The following is a 15,859-nucleotide window of genomic DNA, read 5'->3' as shown; positions in this document are numbered from 1 at the left end:
GCTTGACATATGAACTTTAACCACGAAGGGTCATATTTTAAAAATAGTAAAACATTTTCTTCCCAAATCACGAGAAACGAGCGGACGTAGCACTAATACACTTTCTTGCTGTGTCCGGATGACCGGCATAGGCGCCGAGAGTGCATCGATATTTGAACAAAGTTTCGCTCATTTCTCTGAGTGCTGTACAGCCACCAGTATGATAAGGCTCGTGCTCTATTTTCCTTTTTAAATTTCATTTGTCTTGAAAGTCTCTACAATAAAAAAATTGAAATGCATCACACTTGGTAAACATTAAACACTAATTATTCATGCTACTGAACACCTATTCGACAAAAATATCATCTAAGACAATGAAATGGGACTTAATGATTGAGATATTTTTTTTGCACCTTCAAATTTCAGGTATTGATTTGAAATTAATTGGATTTATCCTTAAAAATAAACTTGCAAAAAAATTATCAAGAAATTTTTTATCTCTCTGTATTACGTGACAAGAAAAAGGGAAACGCATGCACTGATAAGTGGATACTTGGCAAATATAAAATTGAATGCTAGTACATCTTCGACTCCACTTTTCTATTAACCAACAGACTGTGTCCCTTGGTCTCTTCTTCGACCATTTCTTTCGGTATCCACTTTCCCAGTGAAGAAGAGGTTCGACACTTCCCCGTTATCAAAACCTATTTTGCTCGATCAGTGCGACCTGTGATTTTTTACTGAAACTTTACCATTTATTTTTTATAGTTTTAAATTTTCAGTAACGATGCTATGCTGTCTAAACCAGCGCAGCGCTCGGCAGAGCGCATCATCATCAACAAATTTTATTTGCTTAAACCACCTTAAGAATGGTATAAATATACTGGCAACCCTTTTTCATCGAGAATGAAAACCTCACACACTGCCCCACTTTTGAATTTGCAGGCCACCTGACTATTGCGAATCTTTTAGTGAAAAAAACCCCGTCCATTAACACTCATTCGAGCAATTCAAAAATTGATGCACCGCACTACCCATGCAAAGAGGAAAATTTTGCACTACCAATGATCGGACAAGTTCCTCCACACGAATGTTTCACAAATCAAAAATCCAGATTCACATTGGAAAAATCTAGGTTCACATTGAAAAAATCTAGGTTCACATTAATCAACTATAAATTGTCCAAGGAATTTATAAGCAAAGAAAACGCCAAGCAAATTCACTAAATCGGTATTGAAAACGTGATGGAGCTGGACTCCAAAACGTTTTCAATATCGATCTGGTGAATTTGCTTGGAGTTTTCTTTGCTTGTAAATTCCTTGTGAAATTGCGATTTAAGCAGAGTGATAATATTAATACTTAGATACGTTGTCCATTTATATATTATTTTTCTCAGGACTACCAAGTGGACTTGTACCTGCGGCAGACGTGGTACGATGCGCGACTGAAGCACGAAGATCTCGTCCAGCCGCTGGACCTGAACGACCCTAAGCTGGTGAAGGCGATCTGGAAGCCTGAAGTGTATTTCCCCAACGCCAAGCACGCAGAGTTTCAGTTCGTGACCGTGCCTAACGTGCTCGTCAGGATCAACCCGCACGGCGAGATCCTTTACATGCTCAGGTGAGTTTATGTGAATTAATAATTTAAGACTGATAGCGTATTAGTCTATTCTGGCTCTAGTCCATTGCCCATCTTAGCTCCAGAACGTCATGAGGTATTTTCGACAAAAATTAACCTGTGCAAGCCTTGCTAATTATCAATATTTTTTTGTGTGACCTCGTTCCAAATATCTTGTCGTGGTTAATTAAATTTTGAAGATTCGTGGTTAATCTTATGATATAGAAGGTGAAATGCACTGCCAATGAGTATCTTTATACAGTATATCAGAGCATGTTCATTGAAGATAAGCCACGTCACTTGTTTTCCTTCATGTTATCAGTTAAGGAGACCATTTCAGTTAAGGTCCCAATTGGTCCAGAAAGTTGAAAATTGTGTGTTTTTAGAACTCACTAAAAACCTCCTGATCAAAAGTGTGTTTCAACTTCGCACGTTCGAAAAATATCGTATATACTGTATGTACTTGTTTAAGAAATACTTAAATTAAATTATTTGTTTTTGGTATGCATGAATAAATTACTCACATGAAAATCAAAAAATTCTAAGTTAAAGTTATTTTCCTATAGTTTCGATATACTCACTTAATATCATATAAAATGGTTAGATGATTGAATTTCATATTGGTCTGGCCGATGTCTAGGATTAAAAGGGCTTTCATAGAAACCTCTTGCTGTGATTGAATTATTACACGTGAATTTGGGTAGAGGAACTCCATGAGCCCGCGGTCTGCATGGTAGTGGCAGCCAATGAAGAGGCCGAATTTCACAGAAACCAATCGCAATTCATCCCTAATCTTGTGGGAGCCTATGTAATGCTTTATAATTCCACTGTCATCGCACCGGCAACAAATGCCAACCGCCTGAATTTCAAGCCTGATATCAGGCCTCTCAGGGGGAATATATTTCTCTCATTATATAAATTTGTAATGTATAAAATTCTCAGTTTAAAATTCACAAAGCCTAATACATTTAAATATTCAGAATTTATGGCATGAAACTAAACCTTGGGCAAGCGAAATATTATTTCAGTGTATTATTTGTCATCAATTTACCAACCGACACGCATGGTTCCGTGAATTATGTGTTTAAATTATTAAATAAAGGGAATCGCAACAGTCCATGAAGCACTTCATGATAAAAGTGCAAATATTATTTCATCCATTTTTTTCTCGTCTTCACATATTAACAAGCACATTGAGAGTAAACATTCTACTGACTTTCAAACTTGCTGAACGTGAGTGTCCTGGTATGTTTTAAATAATCTAGATTATGTCATCCCTTAATCAGAATAACATTTAACAACAAAAGACCGGATGAAAATAAAAGTCTCTCCTCACTACATTCCTCACAGTCTGCTAACATTTCCAGTGTAATTCAATCAGGAATAAGGACCTCGTAAGTGTCGCGTAAAGTCTAATGAACACAATCTGACATTTACACTGCTCTCTTATAAAAATTATAGGAGCATTATGTGCGGCCTTCAGCCGCCATGTGGTGGCCGGTGAAATCACGTCCAGCATCGTGACAGCGAGCGAGGAACGAAATGAGGCATTTAGACTCCGTGGAGTATATGACAACGACATGCCTGTCCAACAAGGGCATGGAGTGTATGGCAGTATGGCAAGGACTGTCATTTCTCATTTTGTGCTTTCACCATAAATTTAAGAGGCATCAAATTGAGAGCTCAACGCAAGAAATTTAATTGGGGCTCATACAATCGATAAAAACATATGAATCGATGTTTATTTTTTATTACATCACTGATCTCTAACTTCACTTCTTTGAAGTTTTGCACACTTGCGTAAAGTCACATTAAAAATATTTACATTTTATATATATTAAAAAATGAAATTTCTTTTTAATATTTAAAAATTGAAATAGTAATTCATTGTACATTTGTAACATCGGAAACATAGGCCTTTCTAGAAGTGTGGTCTTTAAAAAATAATTTTTAAGCGCATTTTTTTATTCCGACACGTTGATCGACATCGCAAAATTGTCTCATTTTAACTCTGAAGAATATCGAAGTCATGTTCAACTTTTACTGAATACCTCGCGAAATTTTTAGAGGATCTTCTTAGCGCATTTTCTCATTATGAAAAAATGCACTATTGTGCTAGCGATGTCCGTCCGTCTGTCTGTCTGTCCGTGACTTCAAGTTTTCGTCGACGAGAAAATGCGCTCTGTGTCACTCACTGCAGTGAGTACTGAGTTATATTTTTTGAAGCATGCGGTGCAGGATGACAATCGAGCTCATTTTAATTTACTTATACATTGTCCAACAGCATATGGATTCTGTAAGCATACATTGGTATATTTGAATTTTGCAATTAAGAATAAACGTTTCAATGAAAATTATTTTGAAAAATATATATAAACATTTAAGAGTAGATTCATAAGGCTTATCTAATAATGAGGGGTAAAGATCCGTTTGCTAGCAAAGTGTTCATGACACGAATTTCACGTCCGTTATGCTGTTCGTTTTATGAGGAGTTTATGCAAAAATGAAATCAGTTTTCCAGGCCGGCAATTGGATAACTGATAATAAGAAGCTTTTTCTCATTTTAAATATCACAATACCGTTCATCCCAAACCTGATGACTGCAAACTCGCTTAGCTTACATATAACTGATATAAGTATTATAACTCAAGCTATAAACCTAAACTTATAACGATATTACTTACATGTAAGTGATATACTACTGTGTTAAGTGAATAAATAAACCTACATCACAAAATTCGGTCCAATTTAATTAACAATTGTTCATATTTTTCTTGCAGGTTGAAGCTACTGTTCTCCTGTATGTTGGATCTCTCCAAGTTTCCTTTCGACTCGCAAATTTGCACAATGGAAGTCGCCAGTTGTGAGTACCGATTTTAATTTTTTTTAATCCCTTAATTTATGGCGAACAATAATAATGAACTAAATTAAGTTCTCGTGATGAAGGGAATAATAATAATATATAAATTAAAATAAATTCTCTATAATAAATGAAACAGTATATTGATTCCCTGCATTTTTTAAACGTTTTGAGCTTCCGCTATGCCAGACAAAGTAATTTCTGAACTAATTTAAATCCAACTTTTCAGTTTCCCTGCTAGTTTTCCCGAGTGAGTAGCTCCAGAATATCAAATAGAAATTTAATGCGTGCAAATATAACAATTACAACCGGTTTAGGAGTCTATATGTGTAAATCCAGAGTCTGGAACTAATTAGTTAGGCAAATGGAGAGAAAAAATATAACTCAGTACTCACTGCAGTGAGTGACAGAGCGCGCATTCTCTCGTCGACGAAAACGTGAAGTCACGGACGGACAGACAGACGGACAGACGGACAGACAGACGGACGGACGGACATACAGACGGACATAGCGAGCACAATAGTGCATTTTTTCCATAAATGAGAAAATGTGCTAAAAAGGAGCTTTTTAAAGCAGAGTGAGCACAAATAGAAGAACTCTGATCACACGTCCAGCCAACATCTTTCGATGGCACCCCACGAAACACTCGAGTAATAGATACTACGGTGTTTGCGATAAATATGTCGCTGAAAGAAACAGATGCCTCAATAGAGGTAAACATTTTAGAGCAAATGCTATGAGAATCGCCGGCTAAAGAATTCATTCACAATGAAATGTATGAATTTCAGAGGTTGGTTAAGGTTGATGATTTCAGGAGGCATAACAGGTTTATGATTATATCAGGCAAATAAAGGGAAATTTTTATTTTAGTGTAGGTTGCACAAAAGAAGACATGAGACCTTGCAGACAATTATAAACCATATAAATCTTGCAAATTCTTTCGGCTTTGGAAAGAGTAAGTTAGAATTTTTAATATCATCTGATGATAAGGGCTCTTGAATGAACCTCATCTCGCTTGAAATTCAGTTTCCGGCCTAAGTTATAACGGGTTATTCATTTCGTATATCACTTAAGAATAGCTGCGAGAATAGGAAAATGAACACAATGCTGGCAGAATTGGCCAACAAGATAACCCCTCAAGATTACAAGATACAACTTCCATTATGTACAACCTCATATTACTGTTTATTCATAGAATAAATTCATTAACATCTTCTTCAAGATTTCTCGATATCCGACTTATTCCAGACAGAAAAAAATATGTTTTATTGAGCTGTAAAAGAGGGTTCCTTAATTGTAATTGGAAGCTCCATTACAGGAAACGGCAAAGTTAAAGTAATAAGACATGGTATAAATATTTTTGAAAGCATTCATATAACTTATTTTCAATTGTTAATCCATTCTTAACCAATTAAGGTTCCATAATATTATGGACGACAAAGAGCTTCAGCATCTCGAACGATAAAGTGAAGGTTAGGGACAATTATTATCGTAATTGATTTGATGCTCGCCTATTATGGCACATGGTAACAACTCGTGGCAAATAATAATTCGTTTATTGTTTTTATTTGGGTTGAATTTACTTATTTAACGCTGTTTTTAAGTTGAAATTTATAGCAATTCTCTGTTTAACCATAAAGTAAACAGAAAATTAAACTGATATTCAAGCTAAAATTTACACTTTGTTTCTTGTACTCATCGTGGATCCTGGGCGCTTCTATGTTGCAGGTTTAAAGAATGTAAACAACAAATGAAGATTTAAAATTATTACGAATTATGCTTGAGTCTTAAATAAAAAATACAATTAAGCCTTCTGCATGGCCAAAAAAATAAAGTCAAGTTCTGTTAATTTCATTTCCAGTATTTTCAGTTCACAGACCTTGAAATATTATTCGTTGCACTTAGTCCGAATTATTTGAATACATACAACGTAGCTAAACGTTCTCATACTATTTTTTATTTATTCAGAAAATGATATTTATTTTTTACTTATTATAATTTTTTTAGCCCATGAAGAAAAGAAATATATTAACGTCTAAAAAAAGATCAAAAACATCAGAATGTCGCTACGCAATTTAAAAAATGCGATCATCAATCCCAAAAACCGATACACTCAATGCCTTGAATAGAAGAACGACAAAAATCGTCACGAAAAAGGTACGAATGAGTTCGAGACAGGCAGCTCAACTGGCTTACGCACAACGAATTGTCGCTGAGGCTCCACACGAAAGGCAATAAACTTCGTGCCTTGCAACGCAGCAATCTAGCAAGATTTGCTCTGGACTGACTGAAGGAAAAATCAATATATTTTCCCGATTGCAGGGCTGATCATTAAACTGTCGATGCTATAGGAGGCGTTCAGGGTAAACACATTGAGAAGATTTCCTTGCTGTAATTTTTTGTAGTTGATATCGCGAGGCGATTGACCGAACGTGCTCCTGACAAATAAATGAAAAGTTTATGAGGTTTTAATGTCAATGAATAAAGAACAAATCTATTTTATAATCACGATGTTTGCTTGTATGGCGAGACGATTGACCGAACGTGTTCCTGGCGAATAAATGATTAGTTTGTGAGATTTTAATGTCAATGAATAAAGAACATGGATTCGAATCTATTTTATATTCGCAATTTTTGCTCGTTCGAACATTGCATTGGTAACATGGATACGACTCGTAAGCTATCGGGTTCCCTGGGGTGATGATATTGTCACGATTTAATAAGAACGAACCTTACGATTCCTAACATTTTACTTCATTTTGATTTAGTTTTTCTCAATTTTGTATATTTCCATTCATTTTCGAGACTTTCAGCATGCATCATACGGTGTTGATCCATTTTCATCTGCAATTCCAAAAATTTTCCAGAGATTTTTCACGCACTTCCATAGGTATTCCGATTTTTTCCGTTGCTGACAGAGTTCAATTGAAATTTGTAATATTTTCGCTAATTTCCTCACGCTTTACGAACCCTTCACAAACTTTCCTTAGAATTTACTACACATTTCCATGCTGTTTTCCAAATATTTCCCACCTATTTCTATAAATCGGATATCAATCACACATGAAGTTATGCATTATTTTTCCAACTGACAGACATTTTCCTTAAAATCACTCATTCATAATTATTTAATTATTCTTGCATTTCCTGCATGTTTTATTCACTTATATCTCGCATGTTCATCCATCTTGCATACATCTACATGCATTTTGTACGTACGCATGTTCATTATTTTCCACATAATAAAATTTGGTTGACACAATATTCTCCGCAACTGAATATCTTCCGGATTACTAGAATCTCAAAATGATCTGAAATTCAGGATTGTAGAGTACACAATAAAAGTATACAGGTATTTTGAATACGACTCGAGAATTATTAATAGCAATATTATTATTAATATTATTAACGTTAGCATTATTATTATTATTATTATTCGAGCGCGTATGCACTATGTTTTACGCAGTGGGATATTGAAGGATTTTCTAAGTTTGAAGCTTTGTTAGGCAATCACGATGCTTCTAAAAGCCACGTGGGCTGAGGCCAGGTTGGAAGAAAAAAAGAAAAATATAAGTACAATTACGTTTAGAATTTACGTGGTTACATTGAACTCTGATTGAAGGTTGGAAGAGAAATGTAAGTCCAATTACATTTAGAATTTACGTAGTTACATTTAACTCTAATTGAGCGAAAAATTTGTGTTCCTTCGGTTTTCACAGCAAAAGTTTGTTGCGTCTATTTTTAAAAGGGACTTTGGACGAGGTTCTGTTAAATCCACAAGACGTCGATTGCAGAATACGATCGTTTAAAAATAAAATTTAACGCTCATTGAATTGTTTCATATGCATATATTATTTTAGGTGCATTTTTCGTGAAGTAGTACATATCCACATTAATTGGACTATAGATATGCCATCAAGAAGCCAACCCACGAGCAATGATAGTGTAGAAGTTTTGAATAAACTTCCATTCACAAGACACGATAACAAAATTGGCGATATAAACGAAAAAATTAAACGTTGAAAAAATTATGAAGATTGCATGCAAATTAACGAATTATCGTAGAAATGTTGAAACAATAAGATTAATAATAAAAGTATGAGCCAACTAAAATATTTATTAATCTTAAATGAGCGTGGTTTCGAACCATGCGGTCGCACACGATAATAGCAAACACGTCTTGCTGCTAAGCATGTTCGCTTTCATAAAACTGTAACAATTTCAGAAGGCGAGTGTTGTTACATAGTACCTACATAGCATTACATAGCAAAAATTTAATAAATGAAAAGTATTATGGAAAATTTTTACCGCTGATACATAAAGTGTAGATAGTTAAGTTTCACGCTTACGACTGACCTCTCGATTAATGAGATTTAACAGATGACTAGAAATAAGACGATATGAATAAAACCATATTAATATTCAATGACCTATAGGCATTTCCATAACATTGATCAAAACAGCAAAAAATTCCGCCATAAAGCGAGATACCAACATTCGTGTCAACGCAATAAACTTCGTGCCAAAATTTATTCGAACAAATTAGTTACAAAATCAGCATTTCTATTGATGAATTCGCTGCTCTAATTCTCGCATAAGTAAACGGAACACTTATGTAAACGTGTGAGCTTTTCCCAACGCGCGAAACTCGATGTTGATATTAGAAGTACGTGTTGATGGTTATAATTGGTAGTTCAAATATTAACCAAAAATATAATTTTTAGCGCCCGAAGAAAATTACTTCTTAAATTGAAGCTTTAAATTTCTCTCTACATGTACTTGTTTTTTTTTTAACTAGATATCAATACGGCTGACAATGCCTTGTCTGCCAGATTCAAGTATTCTTAACTTTCATGGTTATTTTTTAACTTATTGACATATGCTTCGTGATTTTTCAGCGCAGTCGTTTGCAATTATGGTTAAATATTATTGCCTAATTATGTTTCAAATATTTATTGAATGTAAATTCTCTCGAGGTAACTGACGGATTATAGCTTAAAGAATCTTACGAGCTCACTTCGTAAGTATGTTCGTTTCTGCACTGTAATTCTAGTTTAATTAACTAATACAACGTTTTGCTACATGACTGATGTTTGTCAGAGGTTCCGACCATGAAATATAACTGCATAAGTGTATTTTTCTACAACTTTTTCAGATTACTTCAGGTTCCAGAATCATTTGTACCTATATATTACTACATATTTATACATAACTACATATTTTAATGGAATCTATGGCATGTTTGGTCTAGTCTCAACCATGGGCGCCGGCTGCTGACCTCGCATCAGTCACATGGCGCCAGATGCTGAACAGGCTGTCGTGGAGCCTTGGCCGGCATATAAGAATTCAAGAAACAATCGTTTTCTTATATATTCTCCAGGAAAAATTTTGATTGGTTCGTTTTCTTATATATTCTCCGGGAAAAATCGTGATTTGTTTTAGGTTGCTATATTCTCCGTGATTGGTTTTATGTTGTCGCTTTCTGCAATTGAATGCATGACGCTCGCTTTCTTATTTCGAAACGAACCATGGTAACTTCGCTTCAATTTAGATTTCATATATGAACAATAGCGTCAAAACATTCAGCAGTGTTTTGACTATTCTATAAATATAAACCCTTTTTATTAAATATATTTTGAAAGTAGCACAAAGACTGCCCATGATGTAGCAGTTTATGATTTAGAGTGAAAGGCACGCTATAGAGTGAAAGGCACACGAAATAATGACATACAGAAGTTCCTACCAATTTTGTCGCCCATAGCAAGACCACAATGTACATGACCTTATGATGAGTTTAGGACTTCGTAGTCCACGGTCAAGCTGATGCTCCGCCTCCATAATTCATAAATAATCCACATAAATAATTCTTTTTTCTAAATGGATAAAAAAATTTCATTTCAGGTACCAATATTATATATATAACAAGGAAAAACATCAGTGCAGGGACCAGAAAAGTTTATAGATCGAAGAACAGAACTCAGGACGTAAACATCTTCGTTAAAATGGAGCTTCCTTTGAAAAAGTTGAGATCCAGAATGTCCTTACAAGCCTTTTAGCTTTCTAGTTCCAACGGCCTTCCGTTTAGAAAATAAAGTGACGGCAGATTTTCTTCGACTACAATAAACTTCAGATAAACATTTTAAACCGTTGAACAAACAGCTTGTATACTTTTCTCATAAAAACACAGTTATGGATCTTAACTAGACTAATAATTGTTGGCAGGTAGTGACTGTCTAAGCAATTAACTGTACGACTGAAATTACAGTATGTTTGCAAATATAATTTATACTGCAAACCGTTATTGTTGTGATATTTAATTTTTGGAAAAGAATTTTCACCCAAACTGTGTTACGCTGTAATATATGAGAGTCAATTTTTGGGACCTTAATAAAAAATATCAAGCCCTCTTAATTAATCTCGAGCTTCAAGGCAAAAATTATCAGAATAGGAAGGAGCCTGATTATTGCCCGCCTGGACACCATTAATAATTTCGGAGTCGGAATTACAAATCAGTTCGAGATTTTTATTACAACCTAAGACACGGTGTATGTAAGCAAACAAACTCTAATATTATCTGGCTGTTCGTGTAAGCGTCCGATTTACCAGACATCTGACGTAAAAATAACATTAATTCAACGTATTTACAATAAATTAACTCCCAAATCAACGTTGTTTCAACGTCATTTGCCGGAATGGAGGCATGTCCGGCTTACATCGCCTGCCTCGTGTGCAGACACTCGGAAATAATAAAGGATCAAATTAGAAAGATAGTTTATTTGTTTTTTTCTTAAAAAAATTTGTGAAAGATGATTTTTTATTGTACCTTGTAAACTTAAAAATAATTTAAATTGTGAGATTGGTACCTCCCATAGATATCCATACAATATTCACCAATAACAGGCTACAAATACTCATAAGTGTTACTGTTTTGTAACCAATGTAACGAACCATTGCGAGTAAATATTTACCGAACTATAAATTTCAATAAAAGAAGTACACGATGGACGATATGATTAAAATTCAGGGCCCAATTTAATCGATTAAAGTATGGAGAAATAAATCCCCGAATTACGATGTGTGTGGTGCTAGCAAATGAGCGACATTTCTCTATTCAAATGTAAAATCTTTTCCTACACAATCCGGCGACCTTTGCTAATTCAAATGACGTGAATATGATGTAATATAATATAATATAATATAATATAATATAATATAATATAATATAATATAATTTATTTAACTTGATATAATATAATAACATAGGTTTCATCAATAGGATCAAATTAGAAAGATAGTTTATTTGTTTTTTTTATTCAAAAAATCTGTGAAAGATGAATTATTATTGTACCTTGTAAACTTGAAAATAATTTAATTTGTTATATTGGTACCATCCATAGATATCCATACAATATTCACTAATAACAGGCTACAAATACTCATAAGTGTTACTGTTTTGTAACCAATGTAACGAACCATTGCGAGTAACTATTTACCGAATTATAAATTTCAATAAAAGAAGTACCCGATGGACGATATCATTAAAAATCTGGCCTAATTCAATCGATTGAAGTTCGGAGAAATAAATCAACGAATTATGATGTGTGTGGTGCTAGCAAATGAGCGACGTTTCTCTATTCAAATGCAAAAACTTTTCCTAAACAATTCGGCGACTCTTGTTAACTCAAATGACGTGAATATGATATAATATAATATAATATAATATAATATAATTTATTTAACTTGATATAATATAATAACATAGGTTTCATCAATTAATTGTAAAAAATGTTTGTAAATTTGGTTTAGTAACTTTTTATGAAATAAGTATTGTTTCCACTTTAAAAAGGATAACTTCAAGTTTCATTAGTAGAACACTACCGAACAAAATACATTACTTAGATTTCACCAGTAGAGCAAACCATTGATTTCAGTCAAGCGAAATCAAAGCGACTCGCAATTTAATAACTTTAATTCATACGAAAATATACATGGTGTCGAAATCTGATCAAAGTGAAAGGGTCTAAAGAGACCTCAGGGAAATATCACTTCCAGCTGCGAGACATTAATTCAAAGAGCATCCACCTTGAAACGCTCATTCTTTGAGGGTCTTTTATTCAACTGTCAATGAAAAGCTTACGACCTTTAAAAAATTGATGATATGGAATGGCTAAAGCGCAGTAATCGAAAAAATACGGTTCACTGATATCGTTTGCCATTGAATTTTACAATACGGCAGCTTTGAATCCGATTATTTTATTGAAATATTGCTAAATATTTAGATAATAGTAAATCGTGAAGCTAGATTAATTTACATTAAGAAAATATGCCGTCTTAAGTAACAGTCGGTTTATATTTAATATGCATATAGTTTGTTTCCTTATAATGGCAATTGAGACACGATATCCATGGACAGCTTCACTCCTTTCGAAGGGCTCTGAGAGAGCATCCTAGAACAATTATATGACCATGCTTGGCCACGGTTTGTGACTGAGGAAAATAGAAGTCAATGGCAAAGAAAATTGATCAATGAAACGTAAAAGCATTCTAACCCTGATGGAAAAAATATAACTCAGTACTCAGTAGTAATGAGTGACAAAGAGCGTATTTTCTCGTCGACGAAATTGTGGTCACGGACAGATGGACAGACAGACGGACGGACGGACATGGCGAGCACAATAGCGCCTTTTTTTCCATAAATGAGAAAAAGCCACAAAAAGACTGAGTTCAACTGTCAATTAATATATTAATATGAACTATAATTTTTTTATGATGACAATCCATATTCATGAAAAAATACACTAAAAGATATAGTATATGAATTCATATCCATAAAAAATATACTTTACAACTTTCTTTCCTACTAATTGCATGTTTCTTGCATTGTTAAGTCCAAATATACCGATTGAATAAAAAATTATGTATGTTCTAATTAAATTTAATATAAAATGATTGATTTTAACGTTAAAACTTCGTTCGTAAGCTCAATCTAGATTGTTTTTATAATTCTATCGATGTACAACTTGAGAAACTAACAAGCATGTTGACAATTTTTTTATTAAAGAAAATTCTGGAACTATCTCTGGAAACGAATTGATTTTTCCCAACTTGAATGGAATAAAAAAAAATTCTAATCCCCCTTTACCATTCTCATGTATTTATCGGATTCTCATGTATTTAATGTTGCAAAAATATAACTCAGTAGGTACCCACTGCAGTGAGTGACAGAGAGCGCATTTTCTCGTCGACGAAAACGTGAAGTCACGGACGGACAGACGGACAGACAGACGGATGGACAGACGGACAGACAGACCGACATGGCAAGCACAATATTGCATTTTTTCCATAAATGAGAAAATGCACTAAAAATTTATCGAGTATGAGTATAGAACGAGTCTAGTGGGATTAAAATGCAACGTAATACAACCGTTAATGATCCGTAAAGCAAAGTTATATTTTCTGGGATCGATGGTAGAGCAGGTCGAGACTTTGATGGATGTGCTGCTCGATCCTGAGGATATTTGGTGCCCTGAAATCCTTCTCAAGGAGGATAAAGACTCGTCCATCAGATGCTGGCATTGATATTTTTTATCCACTTCAAAATACGAGCTGATAATGAGCAGAATTGCATTTATGTTGTAAATTCACTTTTAGATAAGCTAATCAAAAGATGAAAACATCAGATTAATTGAATGTATCACGATATCAAATTATAATAAAAATATATAACATAGTATAATATGCCATAAATCAAGTACTGATTGTGATATGTTCTGTAATACCCAGGTGAAAATATAAAGATTATTTCTTGATTAATCTGAAATTCATCATTACTTTGTGGAAACTTTTCGACGCAAGGTATTCATCTGTTCAGTAATGTCATACAAACAATTCTGTATTTACTTACCCATTATATAAGACGTACAGTGAAGCCTTATAAACAATTCGATACTAATTTATGTATTGTATACTAATTTGTGTATTGTATTATTGTATTCAGTAACACTGTATAAATAATTCTGTATTTATTTAAATATTGTATCCGCGATATTCTGTATTGAGTTGACTACTTTCTTCCAACAATCAGTAACAATGAATACAACTCATAAAATGTAAATTTACTAATTACTCTCTGACTAAACTCACTTCCTTGTCGTTCCAGTTTCGAAGACAATGAAGGAGCTAGACCTGCGCTGGAAGAAGGACGATCCTATCAAGATGTACCGGGACCTACGGATGCCGCAATTCGAGATCACCAATATCGTCGATTCGATCTGCCAGGAATCCTTCCACATCGGTGATTGGGGGTGGTGAAGAGGGAAGCTTTAAGGCTAAACTAACTTGGTTTTCAGCTGTGAATTACGAGGGGAAACCTCTATACTAACTTGTTAAACATAGATGAGTGGTGAGTGGGGAACTCTCAAGTGACTTGTCCCACAACGGTGAGTGGTGAGAGGGAAACATCTTAACTAACTGGTTCTGTACAAGTGAGTGGTGAGAGGGAAACTTTTAAGTGACTTGTTCTGTACTGGTGAGTGGTGAGAGGGAAACTCTCAACTGACTTGTTCTGTACAGGTGAGTCGTGAGAGGGAAACTTTTAAGTGACTTGTTCTGTACTGGTGAGTGGTGAGAGGGAAAGTCTCAACTGACTTGTTCTGTACAGGTGAGTCGTGAGAGGGAAACTTTTAAGTGACTTGTTCTGTACAGGTGAGTGGTGAGAGGGAAACTCTTAAGTGACTTGTTCTGCACTGGTGAGTGGTGAGAGGGAAACTCTCAACCTGTCTCTTATACACATCTAGATGTGTATAAGAGACAGCGACATGCCTGTCCAACAAGGGCATGGAGTGTATGNTATAAGAGACAGACATTATTAAGCTTGAGACGCGCATATATAGTCATGGCAAGTCATCTCGCAAATTAAAAATGAAAATTTTCTCGTATATTGATGATGGGCAGAACTTATATTTATTGTCACAAATGGCAGAAATTTATGATCCTGATGCTTGGGTTATTATTTAAAAATGAAAGACGAAAAAAGAAATTATTTTCCCTCGATGAAAAAATATTATCGCAAAAAATTCATAAATCAATACATTATGAATATACCATAATTACAACCATCAATATGAATATTAATTTTTTCATATTTCGTATATAAGTATAATCCTGTCCGTAAATCATCTAACTAACATCAGTAGAGATTCACGCCTTGACTTATTACGATGGAACATGTCACAAAGTCTACGGACTTAGGTATGCGCATTCAAGATTTTTCTTCAAAGTTTATTTTAATTTATTTAACATATAGGCTTTACTTTTTTCCGGAAAAAAATTACGTGAAACAAAAAATTTTGAAACTAATAAAGAATAAAATTTATTTATTTATTTAAATCAAAATATGTAAAT

The 15,859-nt window shown here is 34.2% G+C and overlaps 1 protein-coding gene across 1 annotated transcript in view; it reads left to right on the top strand.

The window, feature by feature from the left end:
* Positions 1 to 15,859, top strand: part of LOC108682382 (glycine receptor subunit alpha-2) — a 69,843-nt gene that overhangs the window by 39,099 nt on the left and 14,885 nt on the right. Inside the window, exons 4-6 of the mRNA XM_018171537.2 lie at positions 1,376 to 1,599; positions 4,377 to 4,459; positions 14,616 to 14,750. Coding sequence (XP_018027026.2) covers positions 1,376 to 1,599; positions 4,377 to 4,459; positions 14,616 to 14,750 — 442 coding nt within the window. The remainder of the gene's footprint in view (positions 1 to 1,375; positions 1,600 to 4,376; positions 4,460 to 14,615; positions 14,751 to 15,859) is intronic.

Source organism: Hyalella azteca, unplaced genomic scaffold, assembly GCF_000764305.2.
Source record: "Hyalella azteca isolate HAZT.00-mixed unplaced genomic scaffold, Hazt_2.0.2 contig6892, whole genome shotgun sequence".
Classification (NCBI taxonomy): domain Eukaryota; kingdom Metazoa; phylum Arthropoda; class Malacostraca; order Amphipoda; family Hyalellidae; genus Hyalella; species Hyalella azteca.
Note: the sequence above shows the minus strand (reverse complement) of the source record. Positions and strands in the feature narration are given on the sequence as shown.